Source organism: Oncorhynchus kisutch, linkage group LG4, assembly GCF_002021735.2.
Source record: "Oncorhynchus kisutch isolate 150728-3 linkage group LG4, Okis_V2, whole genome shotgun sequence".
Lineage (NCBI taxonomy): Eukaryota > Metazoa > Chordata > Actinopteri > Salmoniformes > Salmonidae > Oncorhynchus > Oncorhynchus kisutch.
The window spans coordinates 59566349-59588475 of NC_034177.2; the positions used below are offsets into that span (position 1 = coordinate 59566349).

The 22127-nt window shown below is 43.3% G+C and overlaps 1 protein-coding gene across 1 annotated transcript in view; it reads right to left on the bottom strand.

The window, feature by feature from the left end:
- abcc2 (ATP binding cassette subfamily C member 2) overlaps positions 1-22127 on the bottom strand; it is a 55778-nt gene that overhangs the window by 6982 nt on the left and 26669 nt on the right. Inside the window, exons 14-28 of the mRNA XM_031823317.1 lie at positions 21847-21931; positions 21590-21656; positions 21167-21293; positions 18798-18974; positions 18158-18325; positions 17739-17913; positions 17458-17593; positions 15177-15285; positions 13581-13800; positions 13223-13377; positions 12826-12981; positions 7789-7988; positions 6041-6167; positions 4751-4852; positions 295-438 (exon numbers count right to left, since the gene is read on the bottom strand). Coding sequence (XP_031679177.1) covers positions 295-438; positions 4751-4852; positions 6041-6167; positions 7789-7988; positions 12826-12981; positions 13223-13377; positions 13581-13800; positions 15177-15285; positions 17458-17593; positions 17739-17913; positions 18158-18325; positions 18798-18974; positions 21167-21293; positions 21590-21656; positions 21847-21931 — 2148 coding nt within the window. The remainder of the gene's footprint in view (positions 1-294; positions 439-4750; positions 4853-6040; positions 6168-7788; positions 7989-12825; positions 12982-13222; positions 13378-13580; positions 13801-15176; positions 15286-17457; positions 17594-17738; positions 17914-18157; positions 18326-18797; positions 18975-21166; positions 21294-21589; positions 21657-21846; positions 21932-22127) is intronic.

Genomic DNA, 22127 nt, shown 5'->3' on the forward strand with positions numbered 1-22127 from the left:
GTGGGGTCAAAATGATTGACAACCTTGATAAAGATTAGCAATAATGACTGTTTGAACCCTACCTTTTTGAGGAAAATTAATATTATTTGTTAAACAAAATCTCTTTCTCTGAGCAATTGTTTAGTATAAAAATAGTATAATAATTTACAGAAAATGTGCATACAATATAGCTCTGTATTTGAATGATTCATTTTATACAGTCATTATTGCTCAACTTTATCAAGGGTGTAAATCATTTCGGACCCCACGGTATGTGTATTGTCTGACGCTGGTCTCTCTGTCTCTCTCACCCACCTTCTCTGTGCTGTCGATGTCGCAGGTGATCCCGTGCAGCACCAAGTCCAGTTCAGGTCGGTAGCGGACCTTGAAGTTTTCGAACCTCAGCCTCCCAGCCTCAGGCCACTTCTCTGGCGGTCGTATCTCTGACACCCAGTCCGCCTGTTCAAACACACATACACGTTTCATATACAACTCCACCTAACAAATACACATACACGTAGCACACACACACACACGTTTACCAAAACTAGCTTAAGAAAACTGTCACACGGAAATGCGTCGGCACACGCGTGTTCTAAAACAGTGTGTCTGAAGCATTGGGCAAACGCCAGAAGTGATGTGCAGTTCGTAACTCGACCTCGCTTCAAAGGCATCAGTAAGCAGGGGTCCTGTGTGGCTCAGTTGATAGAGCATGACACTTACAATGCAAGGGTTGGGGGTTCGATTCCCACGGGGACCAGTACAAATAAAAATGTGTGAACTCACTACTGTCAATCACTCTGGATAAGAGCATCTGCTAAATTACTAAAATGTGAATTTGCAATGTACATTGTTTGAAGCACACTTTTATAAGTCTCAGTCACAAATGACAGCTCGAATAACAAGACCCCTATGATGAACAATAGGCTTGTAGAATCCTGATTTTTTTCCCCCCAGATTTTTAATCCATCGTTCGCTGGTAGGTGATCCTACGTGCCCTGGGCATTACTGAATCAAATGAAAGAAATTAGCCATTCTATTGACTGAACAAGTTAAAAAAGATCAGAGTCAGTAAAAAGAGCCAAACTTCCCATCCCTAAAACACAGTTGATGGTCCAAGTTGATGACACAGTGTTTCTATACTGTAAGTCACAGAACAGACATGTTTTCACTGTCTATTTAACATCAGACTGTTCACAAGCAGTACGTTTTCAAATTCAACATATTCTACACTCAGCTCAAACAAGGTCTCATTCTACACCTGCAAAGCCTTGTCAGGAAATGCTTCCCACTGGGACCACTATGTAATTTCAACATGGATAACTGGGTAATATTTGTTTGAGACACTGGTCAATGAGTGTCTCAACTCAAAAAGATAGTTGAATTTTCAATGTGTTATACCTATGCTTCAACCATCTAAAAGCACAACCAAATTCCAAATTCCAATGGAAAATCTATGTCTTCTTTTTGGTTTAGTTGTCACCCAAATGTCTATCACTGTCACACCCTGATCTGTTTCCCCTGTCTTTATGCTTGTCTCCACCCCCCTCCAGGTGTTGCCCATCTGCCACATTATACCTGTGTTCTCTGTTGCCAGTTCCGTCTTGTCTTGTCTTACCAGCGTGCTTTCACATCTTCCTGTTCCTCAAGTTTCGTTTCCTAGTTTTTCCCGGTTCTGACCATTCAGCCTGCCCTGACCCCATGCCTGCCTACCGTCCTGTACCAGCCTGACTCACGAACCTCTGCTTGTCCTCTACCTGCCCTTTGCCTGCCTCGTGTTTATAAATGATCTGAGTACTGTACTATCCGCCTCCTGTGTCTGCATCTGGGTCATATCCTGAGTTGTGATAGTACGAACTGGCCATGACTGACCCAGCAGACTCGAACCAGCTCCACAACGCCGTCTCCTCCCAGGGAGTCACCATTGGAAGACACAAGTTACTTCAAGGTCTTCTGGGAGGACTCCAGACCTTGGCGGAACGCCAGGACCGTGCTTTCAACATATTGCTGAAGCAAATTCCACGGTTTGTCTGTGAGGCAGCCCGCCAATACAGTAACACCCCTAGACTGTCAAATACCCCGCTACCAGCTGTATTTCTACCCCGGCGTCCCAAGAACCCCACTTACCTCCTCCAGAGAGCTACGCTGGAGATCCCGGATCCTGCCGGGCATTTCTCTACCAGTGTACCCTCATCTTTGAGCTGCAACCCTCTTCATTTCCCTCGGATCGCTGGAGGATAGCGTACGTGATAACGCTGAAGTCCGGGAGGGCTCTTGCCTGGGGTACGGTGGTGTGGGAGAAACAATCCACCGTTTGCCTCAGACTGGAGGAGTTTGTGGCGGAGGTTCAATTCTCCGTTGTCCGGGAGGGAGGCAGCTCGTAATCTTCTCCAACTACGTAAGGGTTCCCGTAGTGTGGCAGAGTGTGGGGTAGATTTTCGCATGTTGGCGGCTGAGAGTGCCTGGAACCCGGAAGCCCTGTTTAACGCATTCCTTCACAGATTATCAGAGGTGATTAGATTATAGACGAGCTCGTAACCCGTGAGCTGCCGCTGGACCTTGACTCCCTCATAGCCTTGACCAACCGGATTGATGGGCGGTAACGGCAACGTAAGAGGGAGTCTGTTCTCTTTCGATGACGCTTGTCCTCAATTTACACCTTGCCTCCGAGAAATCCCAGAAGCCCACATTTCAGAGTGGATCTGATGTCACCCGAGTTCTCTCAGAGGTCACGAGGGCTGTCGAGTCGTCTTCTCCAGAACCCATGCAACTGGGCAGGGCTAGATGGTCTCCTGCTGAGCGCTTACGCAGACTTGACTTAACATCCAGAGCTGTCTGTATTGTGGAGCTACGGCACATTCTTTATCTATTAGGTACTAGTGCGCTGATGAGCAGTACGGGGAGTTTCCCATCTTCCATTTCTCGCACCCCTCTCCATGCTACCCTGTTGTTGGGTGACCGGTCAAAATCTCTTCGGGTGCTCATAGACTCTGGGGCCGACGAGAGCCTTATGGACGCTACCCTGTTGTCGGAGCTAGGAATCCCTACACAACCCCTCTACATTCCCATGGATGTCAGAGCATTGGATGGGTGCTCTATTGGCAGAGTTACCCAAACTACGTGTCCCATTAACCTGAGAGTGTCCGGTAATCACAGCGAGTCTATGCAGTTCCTACCCATCGGATCCCCTCGTGCACATATGGTTTTGGGATTTTCCTGGCTCCAGAGGCATAATCCGCTGATCGACTGGGCTACTGGTTCTATCCATGCACATTGCCGGAAGTCGGAGCTGCCTGCCCCAGGACGTATTCCTGTGGGCTTGGGAAAAGCCCCGGACCTCTCTGCCATTCCCACGGAGTACCAGGACCTCCGGGAGGTTTTCAGCAGGCCAGTGCCACGTCGCTTAATCCACATCGGCCCTGTGACTGCGCCATCATTCCTCCTGACAGAGCTGGTGTAACTGAGTCAGGTTTGTAGGCCTCCTGGCTCGTACACGCTTTTTCAGTTCTGCCCACACATTTTCTATAGGATTGAGGTCAGGGCTTTGTGATGGCCACTCCAATACTTTGACTTTGTTATCCTTAAGACATTTTGCCACAACTTTGGAAGTATGCTTGGGGTCATTGTCCATTTGGAAGACCCATTTGCGACCAAGCTTTAACTTCCTGACTGATGTCTTGAGATGTTGCTTCAATATATCCACATAATTTTCCTACCTCATGATGTCATCTATTTTGTGAAGTTCACCAGTCCCTCCAGCAGCAAAGCACCCCCACAACATGATCCTGCCATCCCCGTGCTTCACGGTTGGGATGGTGTCCTTCAGCTTGCAAGCCTCCCCCTTTTTCCTCCAAATGTAACGATGGTTATTATGGCCAAACAGTTCTATTTTTGTTTCATCAGACCAGAGGACATTTCTCCAAAAAGTACAATCTTTGTCCCCATGTGCAGTTGCAAACCGTAGTCTGGCTTTTTTATGGCGGTTTTGGAGCAGTGGCTTCTTCCTTGCTGAGCGGCCTTTCAGGTTATGTCGATATAGGACTAATTTTACTGTAGATATAGATACTTTTGTACCTGTTTGCTCCAGCATCTTCACAAGGTCCTTTGCTGTTGTTCTGCAAATAATTTGCACTTTTCGCACTAAAGTGTGTTAATCTCTAGGAGACAGAACGCGTCTCCTTCCTGAGCAGTATGACGGCTGCGTGGTCCCATGGTGTTTATACTTGCGTACTATTGTTTGTACAGATAAACATGGTACCTTCAGGTGTTTGGAAATTGCTCCCAAGAACGAACCAGACTTGGAGAGGTCTCCAATTTTTTTCCTGAGGTCTTGGCTGATTTCTTTTTATTTTCCCATGATGTCAAGCAAAGAGGCACTGAGTTTGAAGGTAGGACTTGAAATACATCCACAGGTACACCTCCAATTGACTTAAATTATGTAAATTAGCCTATCAGAAGCTTCTAAAGCCATGACATAATTTTCAGGAATTTTCCAAGCTGTTTAAAGGCACAGTCAACTTAGTGTATGCAAACGTCTGACCCACTGGAAGTGTGATACAGTGAATTATAAGTGAAATAATCTGTCTGTAAAGAATTGTTGGAAAAATTACTTGTGTCATGCACAAAGTAGATGTCCTAACCGACTTGCCAAAACTATAGTTTGTTAACAAGACATTTTGTTAACAAAAATAATTTTGAATGACTCCAACCTAAGTGTGTGTAAACTTCTGACTTCAACTGTATCTGGCATTCTCATTGAACACACACAGACCTCATTCTCAATCTCCGTGTACTCGCTGACTCTCTCCACAGCTACGATGTTGGTCTCCAGTTCTGATGTCATCCTCACCAGCCAGTTCAGTGTCTGGGTCACCTACATGTCAGGGGTTAGGGTCATTACCATCAAGTCATCATCACTTCATTATCATTCCATCATCCATAAAATCCATTAAGTGCTTTTTGCAAATACACATGTGTCAGGGAGTACTCAACAGTAACCCAGGACTTAACCCTGATTCATCTCCTTACATAATAATAATACATTAGTATTTTTCATCACAAGATCATCTCAAAGTGCAAACAAAATAAAGTAATAATAATAATAATAATATATTCAGTATGTATGACCATTAAAGTACCACTGGGGCCTTCAGTTTAACAGAACTGAATCAGAGTTCAGATTGGTTAGATGGTAACACAATGGCACTTACATTTGAGAGCATCTACTCTTGATATTTACAGTATACTGTATGTGACTTCTGCTGTCAGAATATGATGATCGCATATAAAAGACAGGTCTAGATGCACAAGTTACATTGGATGCGTTTACACAGGCAGCCCAATTCAGATATTTTCCACAATATTTATTTTAAATAAAGATAAAGAATGTCCCGTAGCTCCACAATACAGTGTTGTGAAGTGTCATAGCACTGTAACAGGACACCTAATTGCTCCCAATTACCCCAGGCCACGCCCCTTGCCTCCACACCTGTTTTCTATTCTCTAGTCACCTCTTCTCTGCTGTCACCCCTCTCAGAATATACAGTACATGTTAAGCCCATATTTCCCCCATAGCCCCTGGCAGTACATTGCCATGAATGCACCGTTTATGTTTATGTTTTTAATGTTTCCATTTTGTATCTCATCCAACCTCCCTACCCACCTACCTCCCTACCTACCTACCTATCTACCTACCACACTACCGGCCCTACCAAACCTCCATTCCAAAACCCTCCCCCATGTGCCTCTGTGTTCGTGTTCAACTCTAAACCTGGATTACTTATCTCCATCTCCTCATTCTGACCGATACCATGGTGGCAGCTCAAACCCTAAACCAGTTAGTCCTTTGAAACACCTCATACAGTCCTTCATTTTACTGAGATTTGACCATTGAAAGCACAGCTCAACCATCCTCAACAAAGCACTCCTCTCTCTGGTATAGTACAGTGAATTAGGAGATAAATAATCGGTTCCCCAAGGTCATATTCAGTAGGCACAACACAGAAGAACACTGTTTGTTTGTGTGTGTGTGTGTGTGCACGCGTGCGTGTGGTGTACTCACGTTGAGGGCATAGGAGATGGAGAGGCCGACCAGGCCACTGTCCAGAGAGTCCCGGGCAATGACAGCAAGCAGAGCTGAGAAAAACACTACCAGGTTACCAAGGAACTCTAGACGGATAGCCAGCCACCTGCAGGACAGAAAGACAGGCATTACATACATACATACATACATACATACATACATACAGACATACAGACATACAGACAGACAGACAGACAGACAGACAGACAGACAGACAGACAGACAGACAGACAGACAGACAGACAGACAGACAGACAGACAGACAGACAATGAAGGCAGACAGACAGACAATGAAGGCAGACAAACAAGACAGACAGACCACAGGCGGCTGCTGGCACCTTAATTGGGGAGGATGGGCTCAATCTTTACTAACGACATGTCACTGGCTTTGAGTGTCTATGTATGCGGATGACTCAACAATATACACATCAGCTACTACAGCGACTGAAATGACTGCAACACTTAACAAAGAGCTGCAGTTAGTTTCAGAATTGGTGGAAAGGAATAAGTTAGTCCTAAATATTTCAAAAACTAAAAGCATTGTGTTTGGTACAAATCATTCACGAACCCTAAATCTCAACTAAATCATGTAATGAATCATGTGGAAATTGAGCAAGTTGGGGTGACTAAACTGGTTGGAGTAACCCTGGATTGTAAACTGTCATGATCAATAACATTGGGAGAAGTCTGTCCATAATAAAGTGTTGCTCTGCCTTCTTAACAGCACTAACAACAAGGCAGGTCCTACAGACCCTGGTTTTGTCGCACCTGGACTACTGTTCAGTCATGTGGTCAGGTGCCACAGAAGGACTTAGGAAAATTGCAATTGGCTCAGAACAGGACAGCACGGCTGGCCCTTAGATGTACAGAGCTAACATTAATAATATGCATGTCAATCTCTCCTGGCTCAAAGTGGAGGAGAGATTGACATCATCACTCATTGTATTTGTGAGAGGTATTGACATGTTGAATGCACCGAGCTGTCTGTTTGAACTACTGGCACACAGCTCAGACACCCATGCATACCCCACAAGACATGCCACCAGAGATATCTTCACAGTCCCCAAGTCCAGAACAGACTATGGGAGGCGCACAATACTACAGAAGAGCCATGATTACATGGAACTCTATTCCACAACTTTGATGAAATTTGATGGAAAAAAAAACAGATAAAAATACACCTTTTGGAACAGCGGGGACTGTGAAGCAACACAAACATAGGCACAGACACGTATACAAACACACGATAACGCAAGCACTATACACACATGTACACATGGCTTTTGTGTGGTAGATATGTGGTAGTAGGGTAAGGGCCCGAGGGCACACACTTAATGTGTTGAGAAATCTGTTGTGAATGTATTGTAATGTTTTTAAAATTCTATAACTGCCTTAATATAACTGCCTTGGCAGCGGCTAATGGGGATCCATAATTAATACAAATACAAATAGTAATGGCTGGAACGGAATAAATGGAATGGTATCGAACGCGTCAAACAAATGATTTCCATGTGGTTGATACCATTCCATTCAATCCATTCCAGCCATTATTATGAGCCGTCTTCCCCTCAGCAACATCCTGTGAGACAGAGAGACAAGACTGACAAGACAGACAGACATTTAGTCAAACAGCAGACATCACAGATTCACCGTAATATTTCAGACAGAATGGAACTCATATTATCCCGTGCTGTTTTGACATTAACAAAACTGAGTGTGTTCCTGACCTGTTCGAGATTATCCACAGGTAGACCGACTTGAGGTTTTCATCAATTATTTTCTCGTTGTGTTTGAGGAAGCGGTCCTGGTGTCCATAGGCCCGGATGACCGACAGACCAGACACTGTCTCTCCAAAGTGAGAATAGATGGGAGACCGAGACACAGAGTCCAGACGACGCAGCTGCCGTGAGCTTGCCACGTAGAAACGCTGAGGGGAGAGAGTGGATGGAGGAGTGAAGGAGAGAGAGAATAAATGATTCACAAATCATATACTGAAGTGTCACTGGCCACGTTTAGATGCACACCAATATCCCGTTATTATTTGGGATACTCAAGTATTCCGTTTTTGTGTTGACGCATAGAAACATCATATGCCGTTTACAAAAACCCAAATAAGCTCCTATTCCTGTTTTGAGAAACCCAAATAAGATGCCTGGGATATGCTGATCTTAGACGGACACTGTGGCATGTGAACATCTTATCCCGCTTAACGTAGTTTTTGCGGTTTGCGCAGGCTCAGTTTTGCATAGTATCATCTTTGAAGTTCGGATGGGAACAGTAATAGTTGGAATAGTAACTGAAGTCTGAACACTGACTGTAGGCCTCACATGTAGCCTATTACAGTATTAACTCCTACAGAGTTAAGTGTTTCTTGGAGTAAAATTATAGACCGAATGTTAATTTTGTCTCGGGAACAGGAGTGGAGGAATATAATTTCTTTCATCTTGAGAAAATGTGAGCGAATGCACATGTAGGTTCCGTCTTATGTAGACTAAAAGTCCTCAAAAATTCAGCAACATAAAAATGGACCGTATTTAACTTTCAACCACATAAAATATGCATCCAAGACGAACTGAAATACTATCAGAAACATGTTGTATCGTTTTCAAAGCTTTTCATTTCCTTAAAACCGGTCAACAAACTGATGTAATTTCGAAATTATACACGGAAATCTCCCTGGTTTACCGATGTCAACTAGATTGTTGATGATGCATTCATTCTATCATTCATGACATTCTTTAGAGCAAGGCTTTATTTAAGCAATAAGATGTATGTCATTTTTGTTTTGTTATTAAAGGTTAATAGATGACGTTATTAAGAAAACATTGTAACGTCAACAGTTTACCTAGTATATGTTTGATGTTTATACATTGTATGTTGTATGGAAAATGTCCAAATCAAAGAGAATGTTTTGGTAAAGATGAAATGTGAAGTTAGTTGTCTAAAATTGGATTTGAGTAAAATCTAGACCTTGCCCGTAACTTGGTACGCCCAGAGAATTGCCCTAAAGGCGGCTACGCCCACTTCTGACCCAAGGGTATAAAACCTGTGAGTGAAGAATGAACAGATCAGACTAAGTGACCCAAGCTGCAGCCGAGGTCTAAAAAGTCAACGAACCCAAAACTCAACACAAGTTTAAAGACAAAGAAATCTTTTTCTACCCAAGCTACGGATGAGTAGCTATGTCTAAGCGGGTGAATTCAAGTCGAACCACCTAGCCTCCACTCCCCATCGAATTGTGGTATCTACACTGTTTCGTTCCTAGGCTGTGAGCTCTGAGCTACAGAGCTGTCTGTCCTCAGAAGAGCCCTTCCAGAGCAAGGGCGAGGGAACAGACTCCTAAGCCAAAAGGACACTGACATCGTGAGGACAACCAAAGAGTTTTGCCGGAGAAGTGCGTAATTGAGCAGCCTGAACGGTCCACGCGGAGAATCCACGGAGACCTTCCCCACGTAATTACATCATTATATTCTGACTCATAAGAGCGGCAGTTTGGGGCAAGGTTAGGGTTAGAATAACAAATTCACTCAAATGTATATTTCTCTCATGTACTTTCTCTTTTTCTCTCTCTTTTAAATCCCCATTTTGGGTAACACGCGCAACAGTGTGTTGGCTCGTTATACTAAGTTCTAATCAATAGCCTAGAATATGCTTAGTGTATGTGTATCTTTTATCATCATTTTAGTTTTCTAGTAAATAAATAATCAACTAAGATTGGTGTGGTACGAACTCATTGGTGAGACCCGGGTCCGTGCAGATTCACGGATTATGCGACGTTCAGAACGAGAGTGTAGAGGTAACTGATTAATTAGCGGCTATTGTAAAATCGATATTCTGATATTCTTTGAGTTAATTTGGGAAATAGAAACTCAATAAAAACAAATTTTCCCATGGTGCCCCAGGTTAATGAATTAATAATTGCTTTGATTCAGTTAATCACGCAATTCAAAATATATTTGTCGTTTATAGCAGCGCTAACATTCGTGATTTCTGCATGTCTAACGGTATCACTAAGCTCAGGTTGCTGGTTCACCTGCTCTTCATCTTGTTTTATTTTTTCCATAGCCTCTTCTTGTTGGCACCATTATTCAAACGTTAGTGGATAAAACAGGTCAAAAGTAAGTTCACTTTAAAATCATCCACGACGAGTTACAGGTGCTAATGCTCGCAGCTGTAGAAGTATGAGTGGTAGTGCATTGCTAGCTAATGACGTAAACTATGCCACTTTATATGAACGTGGCCATGTGCATGTTGTCTCATACTGTATAATGGGCAAGTGAGGCTTTAACAATGGGAATTCCAAACCACCCGTTGTATAATTAGTATTCTAGAGCATCAAGTAATGACAGAAGAGAAGCTCCATGTATCTAATTATAGACAGGTTGACTAACATATAGCCTATTATAATCAGACAAATACTATATCTAAATGAGACTTAAAAAACCCATGTCAAAAGAGTCATTACGCTGTCCCTGGGCAAATTGGGAATATTCTGTTTATTTGTGGATATAGAGATACTCGTAAACAGGATATCAAAGGTGCATATAAACATCTTACACTGAATAAGACTAACCTTCCGGAATACCGTGTGCATCTTTTTCTGCCCCCCCCCTCCCCCCTCTCTTTTCCATCCTCTCCCTCCCCCATTCCTCTTTGTCGAAATGATGTACTGTATATAAACCCTAGATTGCTGATGCTACACTACATGACCAAAAGTATGTGGACACCTGCTCATCGAACATCTCATTCCAAAAGCATGGGCATTAATATGGAGTTGGTCCCCCCTTTGCATCTAAAAACAGCCTCCACTCTTCTGACTTTCTGGGCAAGACTTTCTGGGCAAGGTGTGTTTGTCTTTGCGCCAAATCCCGCATACTCAAATGGTCCTGCTGCCATGGTACCCGGAGCTGAGGAGGAAGTGAAGGTCACTTACAAGCTACAGTCTCCAGAAACATACACCGTGCAGCCAATGTCAACAAACTAGCTAGCTAGCTTGTTTGCAGATAAACTGTCATGGTAGCAGGGACAACGTTTTCTGTAAATGTAGATACAAATAAGCTTCATTCTCGGTTCTTGAAATAGAAAAAGAAACAAGAAGACTGCTCATCATGACCAATCCAGAAACTAGATGAAATTTTATTTTGAAAAAATGGAAGAGTGATACCAAAATGGCCACCGTTCTCATGGACTGGTTGGTAAGTGATGGGTTGTGTTTTTAGCATCCTAGCTAGCTAGCTACGTTAGCTGCTAACCTTAGTGTGTTCAGTGTTAAAGCTAGCTAACATGGCTATTTAGCTAGCTAGCTAACATCTTCTGTATTCAAACTGTTTTGTACTCAAAATAATCTAACGATAGCCACATCATGTAGCTACACTGCATGAACCCCACAAGATGCCCAATGCCTTCATTTCAAATAGTTAACGTTAGCTAGCTAGACCTAGATTTGCAGATTGTTGACATGAGTGTGTTTGGTTTGTAGATGATAATGCTAGTTAGCTAGATGGTCTACAGCATTTTTGGCCCAGAACCACCGCCAAAAAATTCTCTCTTTTAACTTTCGGTACAGTAATATCAAACAAACATGTATTTTTCAGGGAGATACTGCTGGAGACAGTCTGACTTCAAGGGAACCTGAGGTTGTAGAAGTTGTGGGTGTGGAAAAATCAACACCAAAAGAGGTTATGCTTTGTGATTCAATAATTATTTTGTTGGTAATTTACCAAAATAGTTAACTACATGAAGCTTACCTGTTCAGCACATTGCCTATGTCGCATGGCATTGATTCCTACTTTGAACCTCCCAGCTTAAAGGACTGAAAGAATATTGAACATGGCCAGTCAAGTAAACAATGGCTCATCTGCATGACATTATCATCTACAAACCAAACACACTTTATGTCAACAATCTGCATATCTAGCTTTAGCTAGCTAGCTAACATTAGCTAGTTTAAATAAAGGCATTGGGTATCTTGTGGGGTTCATGAAGTATAGTATACAAGATGTATCTATCATTAGATTCCTTTGAGTACAAAACAGTCCTAATACAGAGTAACCATGTTAGCTAGTTTGAACATTGAACACACTAAGGTTAGCAGCTAACATACCTAGCTTGCTAGCATTCTAAAAACACAACCCAGCACTTACCTACCAGTCCATCTTTCAAAATGTATTGCAATGTTCATCTGGTTTCTGGATTGGTCTTGATTCAGATCCAAGAACTGAGAATTATGCCTATTTCTGTCGAAATGTTCTGAAAATGTTTATCTGCAAACAAGTTAGCTTGTTGGCATCATCTGCTCTGTGTTTGTTTCTGGTGGCTGTAGTTTGCAAGTGACTTTCACTTCCTCTCCAGCTCTAGGGCCATGATAGCAGAGTTAGTAGAGTGGGTAGGATTTAGCACAAAGACACACCTTACCCAGAAGGCCAGCACAAGGCGGCAAAGGGCTCAACCCCCTTGTTTGTTCAAAATGAAAACACAACTCAAGGAGTGAGGCGGCATTTTTAAAAGTATGCATTAAGGTGTCTGTACTAGAATATACATACCTATATACTTGGCAAAAATGTATGTTACCATTAATAAATGCATTTATTTTGCTTCCCAAATGTTTTACAAATGGTGGAGCAGTACAAAAATGGCTGCGCAGTGGCTTCAAAACAGCGCCCCCCTTGTTGTCATCTAGGGTTTATATACATCATTGCTCAGTCTCTTTCCCTCCCTCTCTCCTCCTACCCCACCCATCCACACACTCCTTTCTCTCTTTCTACCTGAACGAAGTAGTAGACCACAGCCAGAGGGATGATGATGGCAGTGAAAATGGGTGTGGCCAAGCAGATGACAAACAGTGTTCCAAGCACACCCAGGAAACACATGATCCACGAACGAAACGATTGGGGGATGGCCTCGTCCACTGTGAATATGTCCTACAACAGGGAACAGGATGCGACATCAAACGATAATTGGCATCACCAACCAGGATAAAGCAAATGCAGGGGTAATGTAATATTCAAATATGCCAGGGCTACGTTCATTAGGGCAAGCAACAGAAAGCGTTTGAAAACATTTTGCAAAAGAAAACATTTGTGACCGAAGTCCAGATAGTCACTTTGTGTTTCAGTCTGTTTTTTTGCTCATTTGGTGCCTGAGCAGGTTTGTCCCCTATACCTTGGCAAAGCGGTTGACAACCCTGCCGGATGGCGTAGTGTCAAAGAACATCATGGGAACACGTAGAATGTTGTTGAGCAGCCGGGAGTGGAGGATACGAGACGCATTGATGGAGCCGTTAGCCAGGAGCAGGGTGCCCATGAATACAAATACACCTGTTGTGAGAAGAGGAGACCATTTTAATAAAGCAGGTGTGTGTGTCTTGGGGGCGGTTGCAAAAAAATCTACCAAAAAGCACATTTCCATTTCTACAAATGGACAGCACAGTATTATTCTTCTCTCACTCTCACCTACTTCATAAGGTGTCTTTAACATGGTCAATGAAGCAACTTTGCTCTTTCGCTTCTTCTCCTCTTACCTTGAACCACGCCTAGCGCACCGAATACACCAATCCGAGTGTCCCTCTTCCAGTTGGGGTAGGTCTTATTGTAGTAATCCTCCGCGTCATTGGTCCAGTCACTCAGCCAGAGGTTCTGACCAATGAAAGCAACGTTCTGGATGAAGTACACTAGGAAGAACATGGTGGAGTAGCCCCAGCCCATTGCACGTAGGTACTGGAGATACACCGAGAACTTCACCTGGAGAGAGAAAAAGAGACAGAGAGAGAGGGAGAAAGATATAATATTTCATGCCAATAAAGCACCTTGAATTTAAATGAATTGAGGGAGAGACAACAAAGAGAGAATGATGGATGTATTTTAACTACAGTACCAGTCAAAAGTTTGGACACCAAGCGTCACATCTGGAAGAACCCTGGCACCATTGATTTCCTGTGGCGGGCCTCATGAGAGCCAGTTTCATCATAGCGCTTGATGATTTTTGCGACTGTCCTTGACATTTTCCGAATTGACTGACCTTCATGTCTTGTAGTAATGATGGACTGTCGTTTCTCTTTGCTTATTTGATCTGTTCTTGCCATAATATGGACTTGGTCTTTTACCAAATAGGGCCATCTTCTGTATACCACCCCTACCTTGTCACAACACACCTGATTGGCTCAAACGCGTTAAGAAGGAAAGAAAATCCACAAATTAACAAGGCACATCTGTTAATTGAAATTATAACCCAGGTGACTACCTCATAAAGCTGGTTGAGAGAATGCCAAGAGTGGCAAACCTGTCATCGAGGCTACTTTGAAGAATCTCAAATATAAAATATATTTTGATTTGTTTCACACTTTTTTGGTTACTACATGATTCCATATGTGTTATCTCATAGTTTTGTGTCACGTCTACTACCGCTCCTCCTCTCCTGCACTCGACGTTGCCAGTTTATTCATTATTACGCAGACCTGCCATCATTCATTGTTACGCGCATATGCACCTAATGAGACTCAACTGGACCCCATCACCTTCCTGATTACCTCCCCTATATCTGTCAATCCCTTTGGTTCTTTCCCCAGGCGTGATTGACTGTTTCATATTTGTACGCTACTTGTGGTTCTTGTTTTGTTCCATGTTAAAAAAAAAGAAATTTAAATCACTCCCTGTACTTGCTTCCTGACTCCTAGCGTACACATTACAGTTTAGATGTCTTCACTATTATTCTACAATGTAGAAAATAATAAAAAATAGTATAAAAGAAAAAGAAAAACCCTTGAATGAGTAGGTGTGTCCAAACTATTGACTGGTACTGTATATACACTTCAAAGAGAGAATATTTACTGTTAGATGTTTTTTTTCTCTGAATGCTTTTTATCTTTTAATATTAAACAAATGATAATTTTAACAGAATGTATTGGGGTTATTACTACTGTTATTACCACTAGAAGGACTCTTTGGAGTGCATATGATTTCTCATTCCTTGAATGACCAGTTGCCACTGAGTTTGTAGATTAGTGCATTTGATTTTGGGTTATTGCAGGGTTCTACAAACAGTAAGTGGTCTTACTTTTCCCACCTCCATACCAAGGCTCTAAGTCAATACAGGCCATAATACACAGCCCACAATATACCTGTCCCGTCTCCATGGTTTCCTTCTCGATCAGCCTCTGGCCTTTCTTGGTCTCGTCATCAGCAGGTGGCTTCGGTTTCTTTAGGGAACTGTTCTTTCTCAACCTAACACTGGGAAACACACACACACACACACACACACACACACACACACACACACACACACACACACACACACACACACACACACACACACACACACACACATACACACACACACACACACACACACACACACACACACACACACACACACACACACACACACACACACAGATTGTGAGAAGAGGTGTGTTGATGGAGAAAATGTGAGGAAAGTGTCAGTGTATATTTGATAATAAACACAAACACTTAAATGTCAGTGGCATTGGAGGAGAAAATGTTATGAAGGTGGAATGAACTAATATTGATTCTCACTGTAGAAGATGGAAGGATGGGAAAGAGAGAAGATGGAGTCATTCACAAATGATACAATAAAGTGACAATGGCAGTAGGCCTATATAAGGTCTCTGTCTCCCGCTCTCTCTCTCTCTCCAGCCTTCACTCTCTGTTTGCAGAGGGGTCATGCCCTCAGCTTTATTCTGTTGTTAAAAATAAACAATTTTTGTTGTTGTTTCTCTGTAATTCTACTAAACACCGAGCAATTTTATGAAACTGAGTTGGAAAGGAAAATTAAAGTGCTAGAATTAGGTAATTACAGTGCATTCGGAGAGAATTCAGGCCCTTCACTTTTTCCACATTTTGTTACGTTACAGCCTTATTCTAAAATGGATGAAAAAAAATTGTCCCTCATCTACACACAATAACCCATAATGACAACGCAAAAACAGGATTTAATAAATGTTTGCACATTAAATTTTTTTAAACTGAAATACATTATTTAAATAAGTATTCAGACTCTTTGTTATGAGACTCGAAATTGAGCTCAGGTGCATCCTGTTTCCATTGATCATCCATCACAACTTGATTGGAGTCCACTTGTGGTAAATTCAATTGATTGGACATGATTTGGAAATGCACATACCTGTCTATATAAGGTCCCACAGTTGACAGTGCATGTCAGAGCAAAAACCAAGCCATGATGTCGAAGGAATTGTCCATAGAGCTCCGAAACAGGATTGTTTCGAGGAAGAGATCTGGGGAAGGGTACCTAAAAATGTCTGCAGCATTGAAGGTCCCCAAGAACAATGGAAGAAGCTTGGAACCACAAAACCCTTCCTAGAGCTGGCCGCCTGGCTAAACTGAGCAATCGGTGGAGAAGGGCCTTGGTCAGGTAGGTGACCAAGAACCCGATGGTCACTCTGACAGAGCCCTAGAGTTCCTCTGTGGAGATGGGAGAACCTTCCAGAAGGACAACCATCTCTGCAGCACTCCACCAGTCAGGCCTTTATGGTAGAGTGGCCAGACTTAAACCACTCCTCAGTAAAAGGCAAATGACAGCCCGCTTGCAGTTTGCCAAAAGGCACCTAAAGACTCTCAGACCATGAGAAACAAGAGTCTCTGGTCTGGGCTAAGCTTCCTGCCATCCAGGACCTCTATACATGGCGGTATCAGACAAGGCCCTAAAAATTGTCAAAGACTCCAGCCACCATAGTCATAGACTGTTCTCTCTGTTACCGCACGACAAGTGGTACCAGAGCGCCAAGTCTAGGTCCAAGAGGCTTCTAAACAGCTTCTAACTCCAAGCCATAAGACTCCTGAACATCTAATCAAATGGCTGCCAACACAATTTTCACCCCCCCCCCCCTTTACATTTTACGCTGCTGCTACTCCGTTTATTATCTATGCATAGTCACTTTAATAACTCTACCTACATGTACATATTACCTCAATTACCTTGACTAACCGGTGCACCCGCACACTGACTCTGTAACGGTACCACCTGGCACAGCCAGAAGAGGACTGGCTACAGACCCGGGATCGATCCCAGGCGGTGTCCCATTGGGCGGTGCATAATTGGCCCAGCATCGTCCGGGCTAGGGAAGAGTTTGGCTGGGGAAGCTTTACTTGTCTCATCGTGCTCTAGCGACTCCTTGTGGCTGGCCGGGAACCTGCAGTCTGACTTCGGTTTCCTTTGAACTGGGTGTTAAGAAGCAAGTTTGGGGGTGTCATGTTTCGGAGGACGCATGACTTGACCTTCGCCTCTCCAGAGCCCGTTTATTAAAAATGGCTGTGAAGTGCTGCTTTTTTGTCCACCCTTTAACCACCCAGGGATCTGGCTCTGAACTAAAGAGTCATTTCAGACGCTTTCTCCCTCTTTCTATTTCGCTCTCTCTCTCATACCTTCCATTGCGTTGGCTGCGTCGGATGCTGCTCTCTCTCCTCAGGGTCATTGAGACGATGTCTTCAGGAGGGGTGTCGGCCTGAGGATCCTGTAAATCAGGGACTAGCCCCACCTCCTCACCATCAGAGGTTGAGTCTGTTGATAAACACACACACACAACCAGTTATACACACACACACACACACACACACACACACACACACACACACACACACACACACACACACACACACACACTGCCTTTACACAAACACAAAGCCAGTTATACACACACACTCACCCGTGTGTTTCTTGCCCTCGTCTTTAGCATAGGTGTCCAGGAACTCAGAGAAAGCCCCCTTGCTGTCCTTGAGACTCTGGTATGACCCGACCTCAGAAACACATCCCTCTTTCAGTACAATGATCTCGTCCACGTAGGGCAGGAAACTCACTCCATGGGTCACCAAGATGCGGGTCTACAGAGGGAGAAAGAGTAAGAGAGGAGGAGGATAAGGAAGAGAAGGAGGAGGAGGAGAAGAGGGAGGAGATGAGAGGATGTTGGGCAGGAGAAATGGGAGGAGAGGAGAAAAACTGTACTCCATGGGTCACAAGTCCACGGAGGGATCAGAGAGGTAGGACATCTGTCCGTCCATCCATTCATTCATCTGTCTGTCTATTGATCTAATTTAGCCAATTTATTTGGTTAGCCATTCTACTCACCTTATCTTTGAGTATGCCTTTAGGTCCCACCACCTCCTCAAACAGATGTTTGCCCACATGAGAGTCTACAGCTGAGAGAGGGTCATCCAGCAGGTAAACGTCAGCCTGGCTGTAGGCCGCCCTGGCCAGGCTCACACGCTGCTTCTGACCCCCGGACAGGTTTATACCCTGGGGGAGGAAAGGAGAGGGGAAGGGAAGGGAGGAGAAGAGAGCGGAGGAGAGGGAAGGGAAACGGGGACATACGTAGGTCATTACCTGGACACGAGAGACGGCATTAGAGAGAGAAATATATAGAGAGAAAACATAGTTGAATCTCTATGGCATTGGCATTTAAATTAGCTGTACATTTTACTTCTTGAGTTTTACCCCACCATGGTCATTAGCTGGACATGAGAGATGCTGTTATCGATAGAGATAGAACATCGTTTTTGCATTTAAATGAGCTGTGTTGATGGAAAAACATGGTCCATCAAAAACATGGTCCATCATCACTGGCACGTGGATTTGTTGTTTTTAGTGTACCTACTGACAGACTATAATTCAAGGGCCCATTTGGGATGCAGACTCAATCTCAGTGCATTCTCCTTAGCACCAGCCCCTCTCCCCTAAACCACCTCCAGACCATCCAGTCATCTCTCACCTTCTCCCCGATCTCAGTCTGGTCTCCCCCAGGCAGCAGCTCCAGGTCGGGCCCCAGGGCGCAGGCCTCCAGCGTAGCCTGGAAACGAGAGTCCTCCAGTGGGTAGCCAAACAGGATGTTGTCCCGGAGAGTGGCATTCTGGATCCAGGCCTGTTGGGGCACGAAGGCTACCGACCCCTGGAGAGAACAGAGACGGAAGGGGAGACAGAGAGAGGGAGTGGGTAGGAAAAGAGGGAGGGGAGTGAGTGCAGAAGGAGGAGAGAAAGAGAGTGGGTGGGAAGAGAGGGAGGGTAGAGAGTGCAAGAGGAGAGAGAGTTTTAGCAATGCAATTTACTTTCTCCTCCACATGTATTTTGACAGTAAAGCTGCATTTTTCAATTTGGCTCTATACTCCAGCATTTTGAATTTGAAATAAAATGTCAGGCAACAGTACAGAATATATAACAGTAAAGTATTTGGACAAATTCACTTATAGGGCTCTATTTTCAGCTGGCGGAAGTGTCAAATGCAGATCAGTTTTGCAATTTAATTTAAGGGGTGGAAATATTTAAGGTGTTTCCTTAAAAACGTGTACCAATAGGCCAAATTCGGTGAGCACAACTAGGGATATTTAAGACAGACCACAAGCTGGTGTTAGCTGTGACACAATTGGTTATAGCATTGACTTCGCCAGCGGGGCGCACACAGTAAGTAGCCTTACGTACATCATCAAGGTTTTATTAAAATATCACAAGGAGCAAAACTGTCAGACATACCCCTTTTTAATTTAAATTGGACATCATTTTTGTCCAGCTTCTGTGAAGTGTTTGGACTCATTATGTGCAATGCCCATTGCATGAAAGGTGTCAGTGACTGTAGGAAGCCTGTTTAGGAACAACCAGTTATTTAAAAAGACTAATTTTGTCAAACGACACATCTTCCACTTCCCTCTGTTGGACCTAACTGTCAAATCAATGGTATTCCAATTGCTGTCTGTGGTTCTGAATCTATTTGTAGGCTATATTTGCCTGTTTGTTTACTTTTCACGTGGCAAAGCTCACTACTGGCCATATCAATATTTGGGAGCCGTAACAGGGAGTGGACATTCCCCCTTTCTCTTTATATTGGATCGTTTCCCAGCTCCTGTGAAAAGTTCCACAGTCATCGTTGTCTTAGGCCTAATAAATGTTATTTGAATGTCCTATGCCCATGGGAAACAATTATGGTGCCTGTAACTGTAATTAGACATAGCCTATTTAAAACAAAATGTTGTTTCTTTTTATTAGAATTAGATTTAAATGAATTACTTTTTTAGGTCTAATCAATAGTGAATTGAATCTTGCTTATTGACAATGTTTGGCATGTCCATAGCTCAGACATAAAGCCTTATACAGTAGACCTATATCAGTGTGAATGCCCCCCCCCCCGCAAAAAAATACTATCGGAATCATTTAGAATTATTCAGAAACATCTAATCACTTAGAAAGAAAAGGACTGCAGTCGTCATTCACCGTTCAGTTCCTATTGGGCAGAACTTAACCCCAAACAACTAAATCCAACTACAAATGCATCCAACAGCTTTGCAGAGTCACAAGCCTGATATAGTCATTGTGTGCCCGGAATATGGGACCAAATAACAAACGTTTGATTACTTTAATACACTATAAGTGAATTTGTCCAAATACTTATGGCTTCTTCCAATGGCGGAGTAGATACATAGAGAGCTTTCATTTCTAAACGGTTCAACAGATATGTATGAACGTGCCCTTAAATAAAAGTTGACATTCTGTACTGTGGACTCATATAAAACATTTTGATCTCAATTCCAAAGGGCTGGAGTATAGAGACACGTTTAAAATGTAAGCTTCACTATCCAAACAAGGAGGTGCAGCCAATTCAATTCACATCACTGGCAAACGGTTCCATTGACCTGCAGCGTGTGCAATCATGCTTTATTCCAGCGTTCTTACATTGGAAAGGTTAACTGTGAGGCTGCAGATCTTCAACTTGGACCAGAGTTGTGAGTTTCGTCAAGCACTGTGTCTAACCAAAGGCAGGTAGCCTAGCAGTTAGAGCAATGAGTCGGTAACCGAAGGGTCGCGGGTTTGAAATGACTGAGCCGACAAGGTGACAAATCTGTCGTTGTTGCCCTTGAGCAAGGAGCTTAACCCTAATTTGAACCAGGGAAGCCATACTACTATGGCTGACCATGTTAAAAACAATACATTTCACTGGTCATTTATTGTCATATCAATAATTATTGATATAGGTCATAGGTCATAGGTCATACTAAAATAGGTCATACTGAGAAATTTGAGTATTTAATGTGAGTATAAAAGCAGTAAATACTATGATTATTATTACCTGCATAACGTGCGTGTGTGTGTTACCTGTACATTGATGAAGCCCTTTGAGCTGTGCATCTCTCCCAGCATTGCTGATATCAGAGACGATTTCCCAGAACCCACCACTCCCACCACTGCTACCAGCTTGCCGGGCTTAATTTCCAATGACACACTGACACACACACACACACAAACACACACGCACAAACACAGACACACACAACACGTTTAACAAAGCAGAGGTGATGATTGCAAAAGCCACACCTCTCAATGCATATCTGAGTATTTATTTTATGCTTTTTTTATACTTTTAATTGCTGCTGTACTGACAGGAGAGGTTCAACTGAAAGTGAGCAATTCATTGTACTGTGTACACTACGCTGTATCCAGTGCATATGACAATAAACTTTGATTTGATATGACTTCTCTGTTAAAACAGACACGCACCCATGGAGGAGACAAACTCACTTTTTGAGAACAGGTTCAGCGTGTTTCTCCCAAGCGAAGGTTCCATTACAGACACTCACGGCTGTGTCTGGGAACAGACATAGACACACGTTTGAGGCACAGGAGGTTGGTGGTATCTTAATTGGGGAGGACGGGCTCATGTTAATGGCTGGAGCGGTGTCGGTGGGATGGGATCAAATACGTCAACAAACATGGTTTCCATGTGTCTGATGCCATTCCATTCGCTCAAAGTGTGTGACATTTGACCCTTGACCTACTGAAGCTGGGGTCGTGACGCACGATGTTGGTGTCCAGGTCGTCTCCTCCCAGGAACTTTTCCAGACGCTTCTTAGAAACACTGGTCTGGAGGGACAAACACACAGGTGTATTTAGGGAGTGTGTGTGTTTTACCAAGCTAATATATATTCCTGCACTGGTATATCATTTTGCTTATTTGAACCAAATTTTTTTTGATACAAGTCAGAATATCTTCATACAATACAATTTATCTTGAAGTAAATTAATTTTTGGGGTAAGCGAAATTAACTAAAAACAAGCC